The 20,860-nt window shown below is 58.2% G+C and overlaps 2 protein-coding genes across 5 annotated transcripts in view; one reads left to right on the forward strand and one right to left on the reverse strand.

Moving 5' to 3' along the window:
- The window catches only part of CEL (carboxyl ester lipase), a 13,958-nt gene extending 7,491 nt beyond the window's left edge, over positions 1-6,467 (forward strand). The window contains exons 5-11 of the mRNA XM_040632122.1: positions 2,304-2,434; positions 2,596-2,703; positions 2,826-2,943; positions 4,132-4,318; positions 4,453-4,656; positions 5,568-5,765; positions 6,064-6,467. Of these exons, the coding sequence (XP_040488056.1) occupies positions 2,304-2,434; positions 2,596-2,703; positions 2,826-2,943; positions 4,132-4,318; positions 4,453-4,656; positions 5,568-5,765; positions 6,064-6,379 (1,262 nt within the window). The 3' untranslated portion in view covers positions 6,380-6,467. The remainder of the gene's footprint in view (positions 1-2,303; positions 2,435-2,595; positions 2,704-2,825; positions 2,944-4,131; positions 4,319-4,452; positions 4,657-5,567; positions 5,766-6,063) is intronic.
- A 7,177-nt stretch (positions 6,468-13,644) lies between these two features.
- The window catches only part of RALGDS (ral guanine nucleotide dissociation stimulator), a 29,047-nt gene continuing 21,831 nt past the window's right edge, over positions 13,645-20,860 (reverse strand). For all 4 annotated transcript variants that reach the window (XM_040632126.1, XM_040632125.1, XM_040632124.1 and 1 more), the window contains exons 10-18: positions 20,619-20,687; positions 20,101-20,187; positions 19,568-19,600; positions 19,119-19,240; positions 18,858-18,953; positions 18,434-18,635; positions 18,008-18,250; positions 16,761-16,875; positions 13,645-14,715 (exon numbers count right to left, since the gene is read on the reverse strand). In XM_040632126.1, the coding sequence (XP_040488060.1) occupies positions 14,540-14,715; positions 16,761-16,875; positions 18,008-18,250; positions 18,434-18,635; positions 18,858-18,953; positions 19,119-19,240; positions 19,568-19,600; positions 20,101-20,187; positions 20,619-20,687 (1,143 nt within the window). In that variant the 3' untranslated portion in view covers positions 13,645-14,539. The remainder of the gene's footprint in view (positions 14,716-16,760; positions 16,876-18,007; positions 18,251-18,433; positions 18,636-18,857; positions 18,954-19,118; positions 19,241-19,567; positions 19,601-20,100; positions 20,188-20,618; positions 20,688-20,860) is intronic.

Genomic DNA, 20,860 nt, shown 5'->3' on the forward strand with positions numbered 1-20,860 from the left:
CCTGAGAGATGGGGTGGGGGTGGGGGAGCAGACCTGCACCTGCCCTGGCCCAACCCCTGAGGCACCCGGCAGGAGTTGCTCTGGCCTCCTCTCCGGTTCCAGCCTCCCCACTCCCCTGTTAGCCCAGACCTTACAGGGTGCTGGGACTCCAGCCGGGCCTGGGGGTGCAGGGCTGCCCTTGGGCCCTGGAGCCTAGCACAGGTGAGAGCCAGGAAGCAGACACCGGCCACGGGACCAGACGGATGGGGAGGTGGCCCTAGGAGGGGACGAGAGCCTGACTCTGCGGTCAGATGGCTGTTTCCCACAGGGTGACTTCAAGCAGGAAAGCTTCAGTTCCCTTCTGGGACAATGGGTAGATGAGCACCAGCCCCCAGGACCCTAGTGGAGGTTGGCCGCATTGGCCTCGTGGGGCCAGCTGAGTGCCAGGGCTGGATACACAGCAGTGGTTCTGACGGCTCGGGGGGCGGGGCTCTCTCCAGCAGTGAGTACAAGGGCTGTGAGGACTTGGCACCAGGCCACCAACTCCAGGCCAGCTGGACACTGGGGGAGGGGGGGTCACCAGGGGAGCCAACAGGCTGTGAGGGAGGCATTCCTGCTGCCCATCTTATAGATGGGGAAACGGCCTCACGGTCACAGCTAGGTGGCCACAGCCGAGATCCAAACCTCTACCCCATTTCTCCGGGCGTACTCGGAAGGTTCCCCGAAGTGGGACCACAGTGGTCAACCCCGCTTCCTCCAAGATTCAGGGAGCAGGACCCCCTCAGGGGCCAGGACCAAGGTGCTAAGCTGTTCCTCTAGCAACGTGGGCAAGTGGCAGGGCTCAGGTGCAGACTGGCCCCTCCTTGAAGCCGTCTCTGCGGAGCCTCTGGGCACCCTGGGGCCTGCTCAGGTTGCCCCCGCCCTCTTCGGGAGACCTGCCTGAGCCCGCCTGAGCCCCGGCCTCCACCCCCAGCTGGGCGCGGTGTACACGGAAGGGGGCTTCGTGGAAGGCGTCAACAAGAAGCTCGGCCTCTTCGGCGACTATGTCGACATCTTCAAGGGCATCCCCTTCGCCGCCCCCCCTAAGGCCCTGGAGAACCCTCAGCGGCACCCCGGCTGGCAAGGTGGGACCGGGCAGGTGCTGGTGAGGCCCTGTGCCTGGGGGTGCTGTGGGGCGCCCGCCACCCTCACACCGGGCCCGTCGGCCGCCCACAGGAACCCTGAAGGCCAAGGACTTCAAGAAGCGGTGCCTGCAGGCCACCATCACCCAGGACAGCACCTACGGGGAGGAGGACTGCCTCTACCTCAACATCTGGGTCCCTCAGGGCAAGAAGGATGGTAGGTTCGCGCCCCCCACACTCTGCGGGAGATCCCCAAGCAGCCAGAGGCCCAGGCCCTGCCCCTTGTGCCTGGGGGGCTCCAGAGCCGAATTTCCCTGAAATCAGCGCAGGGGGCAGGGGGGCGGGGGCACGGGCATCTGGGGTCACTGGGCCTGCTCCGCTCTGCCTTAGTGTCCCGGAACCTGCCCGCCATGATCTGGATCTATGGGGGCGCCTTCCTCATGGGGGCCGCCATGGGGCCTAACTTTCCAGCAACTACCTATACGACGGGGGAGGTATCGCCAGCGAGAACAGCGTCATTGTGGTCACCTTCAACTACCGCTTGACCTGCTAAGGGCTTCCTCAGCACTGGGGACGCCAACCTGCCAGGTCCGCCGGGTCCTCGGCGCCGAGGGGGGCAGAGTGCGCTCCGGCCCCATGAGCGCTGAGCCACAGGCGGGGACGCGCTGCCCCCATCGTGCGTGAACAGCTCCTGCCCGTCCCCCTGCAAAGGCCCAGAAGGCTATTCGCAGAGCCAGGGAGCTGGAGATGTGCTGTGAGACACCGGAGCCCCTTGGCAGCTATAGCGAAAGAACAGAGGCTGCCAGCCTGCCAGACAGACACACAGACAGACAGTGGGACCCAGAGGTCCAGGGGAGCAGGTGCAGGGAGCCGTGGGAAAGAGACAGAAGATAAGACATTAAGGCAGCAACACAGGAGCCGCAAGACAGCCGGACAGACAAGGGGGGCTGGGCCAGGGAGGGAGAGGAAAGAGCAGGCGGGCCCTCTTGCTCCCTGCCCCCGCCCCCAGCCTGAGCCCCACACCTGCCCCAGCACCACACAGCCAGCCTCCAGGGGACCTACCACTCAACACCCTGGGGCTCAGACGGGGTCTCTGTGCAGTCGAGGGCATTCTCATCCCACCCATGTGCACTGTTGTGGCACCCCCAGCCCCACCCTGGACAAGGGTCCCTGATGAAGACCCATCCCCCACCCTGCCCCCAGGTAACTATGGCCTTTGGGATCAGCACATGGCCATCGCTTGGGTGAAGAGGAACATTGCAGCCTTTGGGGGGGACCCCAACAACATCACTCTCTTTGGGGAATCTGCTGGAGGTGCCAGCGTTTCTCTGCAGGTCTGGGGGCCCCAGAGGGAGGACCTGACCCAAGGGTATGGGAGGGAGCCAGTGAGGACAGGGAGGAGAGGGGCTCGAACTGATGTGTGGGGTGTCCTTGGATGAGCCCAGGGTGGGCAGGTGGGGCGAGGCCTTGGTGACAGAACCTCTGTGTGTTGCAGACCCTCTCTCCCCACAACAAGGGCCTCATCCAGCGAGCCATCAGCCAGAGTGGCGTGGCACTGTGCCCCTGGGCCATCCAGAGGAACCCCCTCTTCTGGGCCAAGAGGGTAAGGAGGAGCTGTGGTGGGCAGGGGAGGGGCCTCCCCCCTCTCAACCCTGTGCTGGACTCCATCACCCTCTGCCCAGAGCACTGGCCTCACCTACCTGCCTACCCCGCCCCCCACTCCAGATCGCCGAGAAGGTGGGCTGCCCCTTGGACGACACTGCCAGGATGGCCAAGTGCCTGAAGGTTACCGACCCCCGTGCCCTGACGCTGGCCTATAAGTTGCCCCTGGCAGGCGTGGAGTGTGAGTGGAGGCTGCTGGGGGCGCCTGGGGGTTCCCGGTCGGTGGGGGGGCCATGCTCTGGAGAAGAAAGGAATCGCCGGGTCTGAGGCTGGCCCCGCCCCAGACTGCTGGCGTCCCTGGGCAGCTTGCTGCTACCCTCGCAGGCCCAGTGACGCCCCTGTAAGGAGGAGGGCCATTCTTTCTTCTTATCCCCCGAGGGTCATGAGCCCTTTGAGAAGCTGATGAATATGTGGGCTCTAGCCCCCGACAAGGCACACATCTGTGGTCATTTGTGCACAATTGTAGGGATGTTCATGGACCCAAAACCAAGAGCCTTTGTCCTAGACGGTCCTTTGTTCTTCCTGCCACTCATGCATTGGGCACTCACCCACTGAGTGCCCGCAGGAGCATCTGGCCCTCCCAGCTCTGCCCCTCTGTACCCCGGAATGCTGGGGGCCTCATCAGCCCAGTAGGCTGGGATCCGTTCTTGCTCACCCTTTTGATGCTACGTAAGAGGCCCCATCATTTGCATCTTTACCTGATGCCAGTTAAACCAGAAGTGCTAAAGCCAAGCGGAAGCCGAGCAAACACGTGGCCCCAGATGCAAACCAGTCGTTTCCTCTGGCATGCACGGGAGGAAGACCAGCCGGGCAGGGCCTCCGAAAGGCCAGTGTCTCCACTGACCCTGAGCCAGCTCTACGGTCCTTTTGGGGTCAGTTCAGGGGTCTGGAGGGCAATGTGGACCTCACAGTTTCTGGCAAACATGCTGGAACCCAGCCCCGAGAGGGGTTGCCTCTTTCTCTGTCGGTCCTCTCAGTTCCTTCCTGTCTTCCTCCTTCCTGATTCAGGCCCGGTGAGAAGAGAGGCTAGAGGGAGGACAGCCTTGGGCTCCAGACCAGTGGTTCTCAACCTGGACGGTTTTGCTCCAGGGCACGTGTGACAGCGTCCGGAGACAGTTTTGGTTGTCACGACTGCAGAGAGGGAGCCCGAGGCGTCCCGCGGGTTGAAGGATGTGGCTGGACATCCTGCAGGGCGCTGGACGTGGAATTAGCCTGCCCGCAATGTCGACAGTGCTGAGGCCGGGGAAGCCGGGTCTAGATCAGAGGAGGCAGGAGACGGGGCTGGAGTTGAGTCCTGCCCCAGAGGCTGAGGGGAGGAGCATGGGTACCAGAGGTGTCAGAGCCTGCCGCTCTCCCCCGCCCCCCCCAGATCCCACGCTGCACTATCTGGGCTTTCTCCCTGTTGTCGATGGAGACCTCATCCCCGATGACCCCGTCAACCTGTACGCCAACGCGGCCGACATTGACTACCTGGCAGGTACCAACGACATGGACGGCCACATCTTTGCCAGCATCGATGTGCCGGCCATCAACAAGGACAGACAGGAGGTCACAGAGTAAGCAGTGGGTGCAGGGCCCAGGGGGCAGGGCCCGGGGGGAGGGGCCGTCCCTGGCCCTCTGCTGGGTGGGGGTGCAGATTCCCTCCCACGGGCACTGGGTGGAGGGTCCAGTGCTGGCATGGTCCCCGCAGAGAGGACTTCTACAAGCTGGTCAGCGGGCTCACCATCACCAAGGGGCTCAGGGGTGCCAACACCACCTTTGACATCTACACCGAGCCCTGGGCCCTCGACGCGTCCCAGGAGACCAAGAAGAAGACCGTGGTGGACTTAGAGACTGACATCCTCTTCCTGATGCCCACCAAGATTGCCGTGGCCCAGCACAGAGCCAATGCCAAGTGAGGACCTGGGCAGGGAGGCTCCCTGGGGAGGCCCACCCACCTGGGATGGTGCACCTGCGCCCTGAGGCCTCTCAGAAGGCTGGCTCACAAGTGTCTGCGAGGCCTAGGAAAGCCGGGCTCGGGTCCCCACCTGGTTCTGCGCCACCTGCTTGCCCAGGCCTGACAAGACCTGAAAGGGCCCCTCCTCACCTCCCAGTCTCAGGCGGCTTTGCCAAACCCTCCCACGATCCTCTGCCCAGCCCGGCACCATGTGCCTTCCCTCACCCACAGTCCTTCCCACTGGAAAGTTCTTGAGTCGACCTTCCACCCCTCATCTGTGCAGAAGGAAAGAATCCTGGGTGATGAGGATCTCTGTGGTGGGTTTCCACTTGACCAGCTTTCAGAATAACTTCAGCCTGGGACCACATTAAAAATCTCCATATAATAATAGCCAATGAAATTTTTAAAAAAGGTTAGGAATGCTTGAAAAGTAGGAAGACAATATTACACCTAGAATCTAGAAGGAAATCTCCTCAGGGCCTAAATGCAGCTCTGAGCTTCCTGTCAGTCAAGGCAAAAAGGGAAACATCTGAGGGCATGCATCTTGTCCAATTAAATTGAGCTACAGATTCACTTGCGGAACACAAAAGATCTTTCTTGATACTGACCTGCAGGAGGAAGCTGCCCCGGTGTGTTTTGTGGAGGTGAATTATAAACCCACCTGAAACCGTAGAAGCCCCGAGTCCGTGGCTTTGGCCCACAGCTTTCCCATCCCCAGGTGTCAGGATCCCAGCTTCTTCATGAGTCTGGTGGGGACTCCCCAGACCCTTCCCTGCTCCCCCCATGGCTCCCTCCAGAGCCCATCCCTGCACTGGGTGGCCCCAGGTGAGCCCCTGGCCAACCTGGGTGGTCTCCCCTGCCTTCCCCAGGAGTGCCAAAACCTACACCTACGTGTTCTCCCACCCCTCTCGGATGCCCACCTACCCCAAATGGGTGGGGGCTGACCACGCGGATGACATCCAGTACGTCTTTGGGAAGCCCTTCGCCACCCCCCTGGGCTACCGGACCCAAGACAGGACTGTCTCCAAGGCCATGATTGCCTACTGGACCAACTTTGCCAGAACCGGGTAAGGCAGCCTGAGCCCGGAGCCCCCGACACCTGGCCCCACAGGCCTGGTTCCAGTCCCCGTTCCCTCGCTTACACTTAGCCTTGCTACCTCTGTCTGTCTGTGAGGATAGGGCTACTGCCTGGGCCCCGAGATCAGACCTCTCCGCGCTCCACATGCCCATACACCACATTGTGAGGTGCCCTGACCGTAAGGGTCAGTGCAGAGGGCGGAGGACTGTCTAGGCAAGCCAGGGCCCAGGGGGTCTCCAGCCTCCTGTGAGCCCCCAGCCCCCACCCAGCCTTTCTCCTCCTTGCAGGGACCCCAACATGGGACATTCGGCTGTGCCCACACTGTGGGATCCCTATACCGTCGAAAATGGCAACTACCTGGATATCACCAAGAAGATAGATCGCAACTCCATGAAGCAGCATCTGAGGACTAATTATCTGCGCTACTGGACCTTGACCTACGAGGCACTGCCCACAGTGACCGGAAATGGGGCCACCCCCGCTCCCCCCTCCGGGGACTCCGATGCCGCCCCCGCTCCCCCCTCCGGGGATTCTGATGCCGCCCCCGCGCCCCCCTCGGGGGACTCTGAAGGGGCTCAGATGCCCGCAGTCATCGGCTTCTAATGTCCTCGGCCCCAAGAAGCCATAGGGTGAGACCCAGGGGACCCACCTCCTCTCCAGAGCTCTTCCTGAATAAAGCCTCATCTCTCTCTGTCTGGCGTTTTTCTTTGCTCCTGAGGCCCCAGCTGGAGGAAGCAGGTGTCTCAGTCATGTTGCGGCCCCAGACGCTGGGCCCACCACCTTTCCCCATGGTGTCCATCAGTCTGGACAGCCACCCTCATTCTAGAGAGGAGGAAGCAGGTTTGAAGAAGTGAAGTGTCAGAGAAGGACTGGGCTTCAGGTGCGGGTCCCTCCGCCCTGAGATGCTGGTTCCCAGGGGATAGGACGGCCGGTGGCCACAGGTGAGAGAGGAGCTGGGCTCTGTGAGCTGTGGCCCCCCCCCGGACGGTGGATCCCAGCCTCCCCAAGTCCTCTAGGGTGCGAGCAGTGACCTCTGTGTTCTGTCTGGGCACCTGGCCTAGGAGGAGAAATGGACTCTGCTTCCAGCTGGATGCGAGTTGAAGAGAGAACAGAGTATCACCCTGGAAGGTCAGAAGCAAAAGGTGAAGAGGGCTGGGTGTTGAGTGGCTCTGGCAGAGTTGGGGGGGAGGAGGCAGAGGGCAGAATCAGGGCCATTCCCACATCTGGGAGTCTGGGCATGGGGCATTGAGCCAAGTGCTTAATTAATCAGCCTGATGTCACCATGTCCACAGTGGGGGAGGGGGGTGCACCGAGAGGGGGTCACGTGCCCCAGGTCATGAAACTCCAAAGTTAGTGCTCAAAATGATTTTGGGGGGGGTGTCTTCCCCGTTCTTTCAACTCTGTGGGGCAGTGCTGAGGGCTCAAAGGAGAGAAGATTCTGGAGTCCTAAGTGGCTCTGCCTGGTGGGGGTGGTGTTGGGGACAGCAGCACCCAGGAGGCAGCCAGCACACTTTCCCCCTCTAGAGGGAACACTGTGGTCTGGGGAACCAAGTCCTATGGCCCCACGTAGCAGAGCTGCACGGGGGGCAAACCCGTCCCCCCAAGAAGCAGGGTGCACTTGGGCTGGCCTGTGACCACCGTGGCTACCCTGGGCTTCCTGACTTGGTAGAGGGCTCTCAGTGTGAAGAGGGGATTCCTTGTCATAGACTGGGGGGATGGACCTGGTGGCAGTGTGGGCCTCTCCCGGTGACCGTCTCTGCAAGGATGCAACAGTGTGTCCCTCCTCTGCCACATTAGTATGCACTCGACTTCTCTGAGTGCCTCTGTCTGCTCTCAGGAGCCTCCGGCACTGCAGGAGAAACCTCTCGAACCCCGGCCCTGGACTGGCCCTGGGATGGGGCATGTCCCTGTTGGGGGAAAGTACAGTCGTGCCTGCTTGTCATTCAGAAAATCACATCCCTGGAGGGCTAGTCCACGTCAGAACGGCTGGGGCATTGGGATCCAGGTGTGTGCCTAGCCCCTGGGCTGCACAGAGAAGGCCTCTCTGGCAGAGGCCAGCCTTGCTATATGTCTGGGGGACACCTGCCGCTGTCGGGTCATCCACAACTCATTGGGCTTTTGCCTTTACGGCCTATAGCCGGAGGATGAAGGAAAATAGCCGATCCCTGAACAACCCGGGGGTTAGGGGTGCTGACCCCCCCAACAGTCAAAAATCCACATAAAACATTTGACCCCCCAAAACTTAACATCTAACAGCCTTACTGTTGACCGAAGCCTTACCGACAGCATACACGATTAACACGTTTTGTGTATGTATTATAAATTGTCTTCTTACAATAAGAAAGCAAGGAAAAAGAAAATGTTAAGAAACTCATAAGGGGGGGCACCTGGGTGGCACAGCGGTTAAGCGTCTGCCTTCGGCTCAGGGCGTGATCCCGGCGTTATGGGATCGAGCCCCACATCAGGCTCCTCTGCTATGGGCCTGCTTCTTCCCCTCCCACTCCCCCTGCTTGTGTTCCCTCTCTCGCTGGCTGTCTCTATCCTGTCGAATAAATAAATAAAATCTTTAAAAAAAAAAAGAAACTCATAAGGGAGAGAAAATACATTTATAGTCCTGGACTATATGGAGAAAAAGCTGTGTGAAAGGGACCCGAACAGTTCAAACCTGTGTCCTTTGCTCAAGGTCAACTCTAATTAGGGAGGTGCAAGCTGGCGGCTGTCCAGGGTCCTGAAGGCTCCCCTACAAGCCAGAAGTTAACCCTTTATGTTAACCTTTAATGGTGAAGCCCAAGGAGGACACTTGCGGAAGCTGAGGACAGCACCGGTTTACCACCCTGGTGACATGCCTCACTATTTCCTTGGTGAGGCTCTGCCCTTGGGCTGCCAGTCTTGGGATTCCTCCTCCTCCCTCCCATGCCTCATCTTTCAAACCTCCCTGCAGGAAAGGTTCGAACCACCCACTTCCTCCATGACATAACCAAATCATAGATCTGGACAAAGAACACAGCCATCCCAGGGGCTGCAAGCTCTAAGGGCTCTGGCCTAGCTACCTTTTAGGATAAGTTGGTACAACAGGGCTGAGGCATAAGCTGGTGATTGCCCGATACAGTGGACTTCAGAATCACGTAGTCTAGGAATTCATCTTGGCCTGTGAGGGGGAGTGGGGTGGTCTTTCACAGGCAGGCTCAGCATCGTTATCCTCACAAACCAGCACTCAGCTGGGACTCATCAGATTCCAGCCAGGAGGCGTGGCCACCATGAGCCTGGCTGAGAGTGAGGGCTTCTAGCGTGTTTCTGGGCAAAATCAATTATATGTAGAGTTGCAGGGATGCTGAAAATCCTAGTTCATAGGTAGCAGAAATGCTTATGGAATATGGCTCAGCTGAAGCCTTAAGGCTGCGTTACAGATCTTTCCCCTGGATTCAAAGCAAGCAGGAGAAGAAAGTCTAAGGACAGAGGCGAGGATGCTGGGAGGATTCTAGTCCAGGTAAATGGACTCGTGCCAAGTCCTGCCCGACCATAGTCCACTGGCTAATAACCCCCCCCCCGGCCTTTTCCCTCCCACGTTGCATGTTTTGATCTGTTTACAATCCCCACCCCACCCCCCTCCCGCTTAATGCTGATGGAATTCAAATTTAATCCTGAAACCTGTAAGTTCCTAATTGCTGGTCAACAGAAACCCCAATAAAACAAGGAGAAAATGTTCCCTCTTCTTCCAAAGATTTGAAAGGCAGCCTCCGTGGTGGGTCAGGAAATGGTCCTTGCAAATGTTATTGTTTAAGAACCAACGTAAAATATATATAACATAAAATATGCCAATTTAACCACTGAGAGTACAATCCAGTGACATTAGTGCCGTTCAGACTGTTGTGCAAACATCACCGTATCGAGTTCCAAAACTTTTTCATCACCCCCAACAGAAACTTTGTACCCATTGATCAATAACACCCCATTCTCCTTTCTCCTCTCCCCCACCCGGTAGTCTCATCTATTTTCTGTCTCAATCAGTTTGCCTGCTCTAGATATTTCTAGATATATCTGAAGTGGGATCACCGTGTTTTCAAGGTCTGTCTGTTGTGGCGTCATCGGAACTCCATCCCTTTTTTTTTTTTTTTTAAAGATTTTATTTATTTATATGACAGAGAGACAGCCAGCGCGGGAGGGAACACAAGCAGGGGGAGTGGGAGAGGAAGAAGCAGGCTCGTAGCGGAGGAGCCTGATGTGGGGCTCGAACCCAGAACGCTGGGATCACGCCCTGAGCCGAAGGCAGATGCTTAACCGCTGCGCTACCCAGGTGCCCCAGAACTCCATCCCTTTTGATGGCTGAATCGTATGCCAGTGGGTGTCGCTGGCATAGTTATTCATAGCACTTCCTTACAATCCTTTTTGTTTTTGTGCAGTTGGTAGTAATGTTCCCATTTTCACTGCAGATTTTAGTATCTCTTTTTTTTTTTTCTTGGTCAGTCTCGCTAAAAGGTTTGCCATCTTTGGTTGTCCTTTTTCTAGTTCCTTCAAGTGTATCATTAGGTTACTAATTTGAAATCCCTCTTTTTGTGTAACGTAGGCATTGGCAGCTAGAAATTCTGCTGTTAGCACTGCTTCTGCTGTGTCCCCTAACTTATGGTACGTTGTTTTTTTTTCCGCTTGTCTCAAGGCATTTTCTGACATCCCTCGTGATTTCTTCTTTGACCCACGGGTTATTGAAGGGTGCGCTGCTTAATTCCCACGTACTTCTGAGTACCCCAGTGTTCCTTCCACTGTTGCCATTTGCTTTTATTCCACCTGGTTGGAAAAGAGACTTTGTATGATTTCATTCTTTAAAATTTATTAGGACTTGTTTTGTGGCCTCACTGATGGCGTGTCCAGGACGATGTTCCATGTGCCCTTGAGAAGCACGTGTGCCCTGCTGGCATTGTGAAGCGTTCTGTGTCTGCCTGCTAGGTCTAAGAGAGCGTGGTTCAAATCCTCTGTCCGTAGCCATCTTCCACCTGAATGTCTCTAGCCATTATTGGAAGTGAGGTAGTCAAGTCTCCAACTCGCTTCAGAGATGTCAATTTTTGCTTTAGGGATGGAGGTTTACAGTTGTTATTTTTTCTTGATGAATGGAAATTTTTATCGGTGTATCCTGACCTTCTTTGTCTCTTGTTACCTTTTTGACTTAAAATCAATTTTGTCAGATAATAATACAGCCACCCTAGCTGTTCATTTTTGTGGAATATCTTGTCCCACCCTTTTACTTTTAAACTTTTTGTAGATTTCTTTCAAAGTGAGTCTCTTTGGGGACGCCTGGGTGGCTCAGCCCATTAAGCGTCTCCTTCGGCTCAGGTCATGATCCCAGGGTCCTGGGATCGAGCCCAGCATCGGGTTCCCTGCTTGTGGAGAGCCTGCTTCTCCCTCTCCTCCCCGTTCATGCTTTCTCTTGCTATCTCTCTCTCTCTCTCAAATAAATAAAATCGTAAAAAACAACAACAAAGTCTCTTTGAATACAGCATATTGCTGGAGTATGTTTCTTAAATCCATTTTGCCAAACTGCTTTTTATGTGGACAGTTTAAACCATTTATATATAATTACTGATGACTTCCTTCTTCCATTAGCTATTTGTTCTCTGTATGTCCTATGTGCTTTTTGTTCAATTCCTCCATCACTGCTTTTTATGGATTTAGCTGATTATTTTTACAGTCCACCCTTTTGATTCCCTTCTGCAGTTTTGCATATATTTCTTAAAGAAGATTTTCTTATTGGTCACCTTTGGGATTACAATTAACATCTCACACTTAAGAGCAACCTCGTTTGAATAATACCAACTTCATTCAGTAGTATACACTCAGCTCGTATAAATTCCCATCCCCACGTTGTGTTGTTACTGTCCAGATCACATCTTCATGTATTCTGTTCCCATTAACACAGATTTGCACTGTCTTAAAAGTTTGTTTTTTACATTATACAAAAAAAAAGAGGGAGTTACAAACCTAAGTGAAACCATACAAGTTTTCCTAATGATCTCTTACTAGTGCTCTTTATTTGTCATATGGCTTTGAGTTACTATCTAGCGTTCTTTCATTCAGCCTGAAAGTTTCACTTGTAGGATTTCTTTTAGGCGGGTCTACTGATAACAAAATCCCTTAACTTCCTCTATCTGGGAATGTCCTCGTTTCCCTTCATCCTGAAAGGATGGTGTGCGGGATAAAGTCCTTTCAGTACTTTAAATATAAATATGTCATCCCACTACCTTCTGGCCACCATGGTGGCCACATGGTTTCTTTTAATCTTATTGAGGACCCACTGTACGTGACTGCTTCTTTCTTGCTGCTTTCAAGATTTTCTCTTTGTCTTTCAACAATTCTATTACCACGTATCTCGGTGTGGGTGTCTTTGGGTTTATCTTGCTTGGAGTCTGTTGAGCTTCTTAATGTGTAGATTTATGTCTTCATCAAATCTGGGAAGTTTTCGGCCATCGTTACTTCAGATCATCTCTGCTCCTTTCTCTCTTCTTCTGGGACTTTCGGTATGCTTACATTTGATGATGTCACCTGACTCCCGGACGGGACTGTTCATGTTTCTTCATTCTTTTTCCTTTCTGCTCTTCAGGGAGAATAATGTCAATAGCCTTATCTTCGAAGTCACCGATTCTCTCTTCTGCCTGTGCAACTCTGCCATTGAACCCCTCTGGTGAGTTTTTTCATTTCAGTCATTGTACTTTCAACTCCAGAGTTTCTGTGTGGTTCCTTTTCATAATTTCTCTTTATTAAGTTTCCTATTTGTTCTTACATCACTTTCTTGAGTTCCTTTAGGGATTTTTGCTTTCTGTCTGGGGTTCCCTTTAGCTCACTGAGCATATTTAAGACTGTTGACTTAATGTCTTTGACTAGTAACTTCAATGCCTGGACTTTCTCAGGGAGTTTGTCAAATTCTTTTTCCTACGTACCAGCACTGTTTTCCTATTTCTCTGTGTTGTAATTTGTTGGGAACTGAATATTGAGGATGACAATGTGGTAACTCTGGAAACCAGATTGTCCCCCTCCTCCAAGCTTACTTCTGTTGTTTGAGAGCTGCAGTCTTCCGTTTCTATAGTGACTTTTCCAGACTATGTTGTTCCAAGTATTCTTTGTTGCTCAGGGACTGAAGTTTCTGTCTTGCTGCCTTGGTGGTTAGGGTGAGGCCCGGCAGAGATCTCAACTGCTGAGGTCCCACGGCTGTGTTTGTCACCAAGCACTCCCCTGGCCGTTGTGTTGGACGAGGTTCCGGAGTCCCCAGATGGTTCCTTCTGATCACTCCCCCCCCCCCAGACTAATGGTCTCCAGGGAGAGACTGACCCTGGAGTTCTTATTCCATAATTTTCTCTCACAAATGTTATTTTTATTTTTTAAATATTATATTTATTTGAGAGAGAGAGCGAGCGAGAGAGCACACGGACGGTGGGGAGGGGCAGAGGCGGAGGGAAAAGCAGACTCCCCACTGAGCAGGGAGCCTGACGCGGGCTTGATCCCAGGACCCTGAGATCATGACCTGAGCTGAAGGCAGACAATCAACTGAGCCCCCCAAATGTTATGTTTGAAGACACCCAAGTTTCAGGGCTTGTTGCTACGCCCTGTGAAAGCACCTCCAACCTTGAATCCCAGGCGTGCTTGGGGGGCTGACCCAGCTCAGTGCGCAGTGTAATGACACTGAGGTGAGCATCTGCTCTGTGAAAGACAGGCTTGCATGTTTCCTTAAGTGACCCAGGGACGGGTGGCCGGCTCTTCTCGCTTCTCCTTACACAAATAAACGGTAACCATGCAAGATTTCCTTTTTGAACGTGGAATGTGAGAGCCTGTGTCTCATTTAAATTAGCACAGGAAGTGAAAGAAGCAAACCACAGCTCCCAGGCTATAGTAGAAACCGGATTTTAATATAATCTTCAAGTCTAGCATTTGCTATTTACAACAAATAAATATTGCCCCTCCCCAACCGGTAAACTTTGTTTTGTTTTTGCCTTTTATACAAATATTCAACACCCCCCCCTTCCCCCAATTCTCCTTTCCCACTAACCCCCGTCTCGCGTGGTCTCGTGAAGCCCAGGGCGCAGTGGTGAACGGCACTTGCAGTGTCATGAGAGTCCATGGCAATGGGACTCGGCTGAGACCGTCCTCACTCACCGGCTGAAGAGTGGGATCTGTGAAGAGGGTCCCCCTCCTCCTCTCCTGGGGGAGGGTTGGGCGGGGGTGGGTGAGACTCCCTCGCTCTGTTGGCCCTGACGGTGGAATCTTTGGTGCAGCCTGGGAAAGGCTAGCATGGTGGAAAGAGGGCCCGGGACCCGAGAAGGGCACGGGCCGGTGCCCGTGGGCACGAGGAGAGAAGTGCAGTGGTCAGACCCAGTGGATGAATGGGTGCCCTGGGGTGCCCGTGGGCACAGATGGCAGTGACCCCCACCTGAGTAGGTGTGAGGGAAGCCCGCAGAGGGCAGAGCCCGGCAGCACGCAGGGCTCCCTGCCCATCGGCAGTGCTCCTTGGCAAAAGTCAGCTAGTCCTCTGGTTCAAGAGAGCAGAAGGCACCTAAGGCAGCGAGTGGTCCACGGGAGGCCAGGTCAGCCTAGCAAACAGTAGGCGTCAATCCCGGCAGCAGGAAAGGTTCAGGGTGAAGCTGGAGTCTGGGGGTGGCCTGAGCTGGCAGGTCAGGCAGAAGGCGCCCGCCTGGCCCGGGCCACTGGAGTCTCTAAGTGCTTAGTCACCCAGCCAGCCAGCCCCTGACAGCGGTCCTGTGGCCGGCCAGCACTAGGGACTAATCAGAAGATGCCCTTGGCAATCTTGAGTCCCTTCTGCTTCATGCGAGGAAGAGTTGAGCTGGCGCCATGCCTGACCTTTGCCCCCTTTGTGAAGGTCCGTTTCTTTAGGACAAAGTCATAGTTGGCGGTGGAGTTCATGGCATAGAACACGTTGGCGTTGTCAGGGATCTTCAGCTCTGCGGGGAGAGGGCGGAGGGAGAGTCAGTGATGCTTGCAAAGGGGGCCCCACAGAACACCCACCACTTGAGGGCCCCGCTAGGGCAGGCCTGAGCCAAAGACCTGAGACCCCCAATCCAACCTCAGGAATTCTGATGACCCCTCTGAATGACGCCTGCCGAGGGGACTGCTGGGCACTCAGGAAATCCAGTGACTCTTGTTTAAAAAGGGACTCTGACTCCACAAGTCCCCACCTCAGTCTGGAGTTGGCAAAGGGCCATCCATCTCACCCCCTGCTGCCATCACTGACCACGCTCTCGAGCTGGAAGCAGCTTTCTAGAATCCAGAACACCTCCCCTAAGCCCTGCCCTACTCAGGACCAAGGTTGGGGGCCTAGCAAAGGCTGGGCCTTGCCTCGGTCCTCTGTGCCAGGGCCCAGGAGGCCTCCATGCCCCCTGCGTGGCTCCTCCTCTCCCGTCTGCTGTGGACGGGAGCCTGCTACGGCCTAGACCCACTGAGCTCTTGCCCCTGCCTCACCTTCCCTACCCTGCCCTGGGCCTCAGTCCTCCCGTCCCGGGGGTTGCACCTGCCCTGTTCCCCCCTGCCCCCCACCAAAATGGTGCGAGAAGGTGAGAGGTTCAGGAGACAACTTCGGGGGGTGCTGGGGGTCACTATACATTGTCTGGGCTCACGGCTGGCAGCTCAGGGCAAAGAAGAGCACGTGCCTCCAGATGCACGCGTGGGTTAACCCCTGCTCGTTATCTCCCTCGTGGGGGGAGGAAGGCGGGACGGCGGAAGGGCCGTCGAGCTTTCCGACCCCGTCATCCTGCTCCAAGTCCGTGCTGCCCCTGGGGTCCGGCGCTTTCCTGGCTCTCACCCACTGCGCTGGGCCCTCAGAGCCTGTGCTTAATGTCTGCTGTGGTCTGAATGTTTGTGTCCCCCCAGACTTGTGTGGGAACCCGCACGCCCAAAGTGATGGAGCCTTCGGGCCGTGGAAAGGTCGTGGGAGTGGAGCCTCAGGAATGGGACTGACGCCTGATAAAAGGGGCCCCCCACCAAGAGGCCCCTCGCCCGTCTACCACGTGAGGCCACAAGGAGAAGGCGTCTGTATGGCCTCTGGAAGACGGCCCTCGCCAGAACCTGACCATGCCAGCACCCTCCTCGTGCACTTGCAGCCCTACCACTGTAGGACAGAAATCTCGGGAGTTGACCAGCCCCCCAGCCTATGGTGGGTTGTCAGGCAGCCCCAGCGGACGGAGACAATGTCACATGCGCGTGGGTTATAACATAGTTGAGGCTCAGGTCCGTGGCTGGCAAGATTCTTTCTGAAGCACGTATTTCCCATCTCAGCCAGGGTGCTCCTGTGAATGGCCCATGGGCTTGGCCATCTGGCTGCCTGGCCCAGAAGAAAAGCCTTTTCTCTTCACTCCTTGGTGCTGCTAGCTTTGAACTAGGTCTCCCACAGCCTGTTCACATCCAGCCAAGGGCATGCACATGCCAGGGGCCGGTGAGGAGGCTGCCCCGGGGCAGGGCAGCACCCGCACAAGGCTGCCCGCCTCCACCATGGCAGCTTGTGCTCTGGGCATGCCCGTGGGCTGTGGGCCTGGGGCTGGGGCATGGGCCTGGGGCTGGAGCTGGGCTGTGGGCCGTGGGGCTGGAGCTGGACTGTGGGCCGTGGGCCTGGGGCTACGGCGTGGGCCTGAGGCTGGGGCATGGGCTGTGTGGGTCTGGGGTTGGGCCGTGGGCCTGAGGCTCGGGGGCATGGGCTGTGGGCCTGGGCCTGGGGCGTGGGCCTGGGGCTGAGGCTGTGGGCCTGGGGCTGGAGCTGGGCTGTGGGCCTGGGCCTGGGGCTGGAGCTGCGGCGTGGGCCTGAGACTGGGCTGTGGGCCTGAGGCTGGGCTGTGGGCCTGAGGCTGGGCTGTGGGCCTGGGGCTGGAGCTGGGCCTGGGGCTGGGCGGTGGGCCTGGGGCTGGCCTGAGGGTCTGGGCCTGGGGCTGGGGTGTGGGCCTGGGGCTGGGGCGTGGTGTTGCGTCCCCACAGCCCGCCCACCTGGCCCCCGACTTACTCCGATCTTCGGAAATAACCTGCACCAGCTCGTAGTCGTCTGGCTCATCCTCATCCAGGTTGTGTTTGTCCATGGCCTTGCGGATCACGGCTGGAGCCTTATCTTGGCTGGTTACCTAGATCGGGAAGGGGCAGACCGTCAGGGCGAGGGGCCTGGAGCAGCCCCCTCGGAGTGCAGCCCCAGGGACCTTTGGAGTGGCCTGGCCCTGCATACAAAGGCCCAGCTTTTGGCTGCAGCTGGGTCCATGGGGGCCTCTCCCCCTCGTCCTGCCCCGGGAGGCCTCCATGCAGGGATGGGGGGCCTGTCCCAACTGTTCCTGCCCCCCAATCTTGTACAAGCCTGCTACCTCCTCCCATGCCACCTTGGAACCCTGCCTGCGCCTGGGGGCCGCTCCCCTTGAGCCCGCCCCTGCAGGACAATGGGATCAATGAACCCAGGGAAAAGACAGCATCTAGTTCCAGCCCTGGAGGCAAGAGAGGAGCTGGCCAGATGCCCAGGGGCTGCGTCTGTGCCAGGCCTGCACTGGCTGGAGGCTGCCATGGTGGTCAGCACAGGCCAACCCATCCCGCCTTGACCCCAAAGGCCAGCGTGCAGACAGGCCTTGGACATGGAGTCATACAGCCGACTGTTAACGACAGTCGGGCTAGGTTCTGGTGGGCAGGAAGCTCAGCACAGGGTGGCTGTGTCATGGGGCACCTGACCCAGTGTGAGCGGATGGGCGGCCTTCGCGGAGTGCACATGGCTGCTCTGCAGTGAGTTCTGGAACGTGAGAAGAGTCGCTCTCCCCCCTCCCCAACCAAACACACACAGTGCCTGGAGACAAAGCCCCTTGGCTTGATAAGCCCTGCACGACATCCACGGTCTGACGCCGCCGGCCACCCCCAAGGCCACCAGCCTGGCCTGGTCACAGCCTCCTCGCGGGCCTCCCTGCACTTCCTGGCCCCAGCCCACCCCCACAGAGAAGCCCAAAGTCCCCGAGGCCCACCCTCTGCTCCAACCACCGGGAGCTTCTGTCTTCCTCCGAGGAGATCCACACCCAAGCCCTGGGCCCTCAACCTCGGGCCTCCTGTTGCTCTTCCAACCCCCGGGCCTCCCTGCCTCCCCGTGTCCCCTCAGGCGCCTTCTCGGTGAGGCTCTCCCTGGCCCTGGCTCTCTAGGGAAGCTTCTCGATCATCCCCGCTGACCGTCTGTCCTTCCCGCCCCCCTGGCAGGTTAGGCGGCGCACGGCGGGCGCGGGACGGGCTCACCAGGATGCTCTTGTACATGTTGCCGTTGTCCACGTCCAGGCTGACGCGGATGATGCAGCGGTCGCCCACCTGCTGGTTGTAGAGCGGCAGCGAGGCGCCGCAGCCGCAGACCCCGGACACGGAGCGCTTGTGCGCACGCGCGGCGGCCACGGGCGTGGTGCAGGCTGAGGAGGAGGAGGTGCTGCTGGAGGCCGAGCTGATGCCGGACGTCTCCGGGGACGACTGGGAGGTCGACTCCCAGAACTGCGGGGATGGCACGATCAGCAGGAGCCCCGGACCCTGCAGGGCGCCCGGGCCAGCGCCCGGCACCGGGGCCTCCGGGGAGCTCTGGGTAGGAGCTGGGGCGTCCCGGCCCCTTGCGGGGAGGGCGGGGTGGGGGCCTGGGCCCGGGGAAGGGCCTCGGGGGAGAAGGAGTGGAACAGTCACCTTTTTTTCCTGACCATCGGGGGACTCCGGGACAAAGCTCATGTTGATCTCCTCCACGTCGGAGCTCGAGGAGCCGGCCGAGTGGACGCTGAGGGCGTCGGCAAGGTCCCCGCTGCTGAGGTAGGGGCCGCACCTGAGCTGGTCACAGGACTTGGAGTGCGAGCTGCCACTGGTACTGAGCTCCGTGCTGGGGGCCTGGCGGCTGCAGGGAAGGATCCGCTCAGCTGGGGGCCTCCCCAGGGACACAGCCCGCCCTGCCCCCTCCGCTCCACATTCCAGGCTCTATGCCAAGTGCTCAGTCCATCACCAGCCCCACATTTGTCCCACATTTGTCGAGTTAGGGTCACCCTATTTCACAGGGGTACGCTCAGCCCGAGGCGCCCCCGAGCCCGCAGGGAGCCCTTCCCGCAGCCCTGGCACTCACTCGCTCCAGCGCTTGACGATGGCCGCGTTCTTCTTGGCCTTGAGCGTGTTGCTGGCCGACTCGGAGGGGGGCTCCAGCTCACAGGACAGGCTGTAGCTACAGGACAGAGGTGCAGCTGTGAGGCCACGGGGAGGCGCACCCAGGCCTCCCTCCCGCAACCTGCCGGCAGCGGAGGTCCGGACGCCCAGAGCCAGTCCGGTGCCGACCAAGCTTGCACAGCACAGCCCGCCGCAGCCGCGCCCAGCTCCTGCGCAGGCGCACCTCTCCGCCTCGCTCAGCCGCTCCATGGCCCGGAACCAGGCCCCGAAGTGCTCCTCGGGCGTGATGCTGTAGTTGTTACATGCCGACTGTAGCAGCTTGATCTGGGCAATCACTTCGAATTCCTGGGGCCAGAGGGAAGGGCAGGTCAGGGCTGGCACGGATGGGGTGCTGGGCGTGGCCTGGGGCCCAGGGCCTCTGGGGCCCCCCTACTCTCTACTCCTGCCCAGGCCCACCCTGTTCTCGGAGCTGGGTCCAGACAGCCCCTCCCAGGAAGCCATCCCTGATTCCGGCCTCCTGCGCACCCCCTCCAGTGGGAGAGGTCCCCACTCCTCTGTGTATCCGACTCTCCCCACAAATATAACAGGAAGCCGGATGCAGCCAAGTGTTCTACCCGGGCGGGTCTCTGATTTCCACACCCCCGCCAACATGTATGGGCTGCAGTGGCTCACCTTCCTCCTCTTCTCGAAGTTGATCAGTCTCCCCTGGAAGGCAAAGGGCCGGCGACCATCAGAAAGTGTCCCCTTGCCCATGACCGCCCCTCAGCCTCTCTCAGGCTGCACTCCCGAGAGCAAACACCAGGGGGCAGGTGGGCACACGCACCGGGGCTTAGGGTGGGTCCTAGGATCTGGGGGCCGGCCGGTGGGGGGTGGGCAGAGCCTCGAGGAACCTCTTGCCCCACCGTGGGCACCCCGTGTCTGACCTTGGAGGGCCAGCCCCTCTCCGCCCGTGGCCACTGCCTGAGGGAGGGCTGCGTGCCCCTGGGCCAAACCCTCCTGCAGCTCTAGGCCTCACCAGCTGGGCGCCTAGCTCTTTACTCACTGGTGAGATGGGCAGGTGCCCTGGCCCCTGGGGACGGCTGGGGGCTCTCAGATGCGGTGTGCCCAGCGCTGAGAGCTCAGGGCTCAGTGAGGGGCACCTCCCTCCAGGGCTCCAGGACCCCGGCCCCACTCCCACCCCAGCCGGGCCCCTGGGGCTCACTCACATACAGATAGTCCTTCATCGCGGTGTCCAGCATCACCAGGTCTGTGAGGAACGTGCCCAGGTAGGGAACAGTGCCCTGGATGACACCCTGTGGCATGGGCGTGGGGCCGATGAGCCAGGACCAAGGCTCCCCTCAGCCGAAGTCTCCACCCCAGCCTCTCAGAGCAGCCCGGGGATCTTCAGCTGTCTCCCCAGACTCCCTCCTAGTGGCCACGGATCCCAAACTCCCCTTAGTCACCTTCCAGGCCCGGTATTTGGCAAATCACCAAGGTTCTGTGGTTCCTGGACCTTCCCCACTGCTAAACCCACCCCGGCCCGGCTCTCCCAGGCCTTTGCTCTGGTAGCTGCCCCTGGCACCATCAAGACAGCAGCTGGTCAGGGCACGGCCTCCCAGAGGAGGTCAGGTCTTGCGGGCAGGTCAGGCACTGCAGCAGCAGGGGGCAAGGGCTGGGGGCGACCCCCTCCTCTCCTCACTGGGAGGCCAGCCCCCTGCCTCTCCCAGGCCTCGCACACACTCACCGTCTCCTTTGGCCGTTTCTGGGCTCTCTTGGGGTTCATCTCCAGGGTGGCAAACTTGGAGGTCCCCTCCTGCCAGGTTGAGGACAGGGTCAGTGAGATCTTCCTCTCCTCCCCAGCTTCCCTTCCAGCCGACCTGACCTTGGGCCTCGGTCACTGGTACACCACTCACTGGGCGGGGGAATGTGGGCCAGCAGCCTGGCCTCCCTGAGCCTGTTTCCTCGTCTGTCGAGTGCAGGTGGGCA

The sequence above is a fragment of the Ursus maritimus genome, unplaced genomic scaffold (genome assembly GCF_017311325.1).
Source record: "Ursus maritimus isolate PB19 unplaced genomic scaffold, ASM1731132v1 scaffold_17, whole genome shotgun sequence".
Lineage (NCBI taxonomy): Eukaryota > Metazoa > Chordata > Mammalia > Carnivora > Ursidae > Ursus > Ursus maritimus.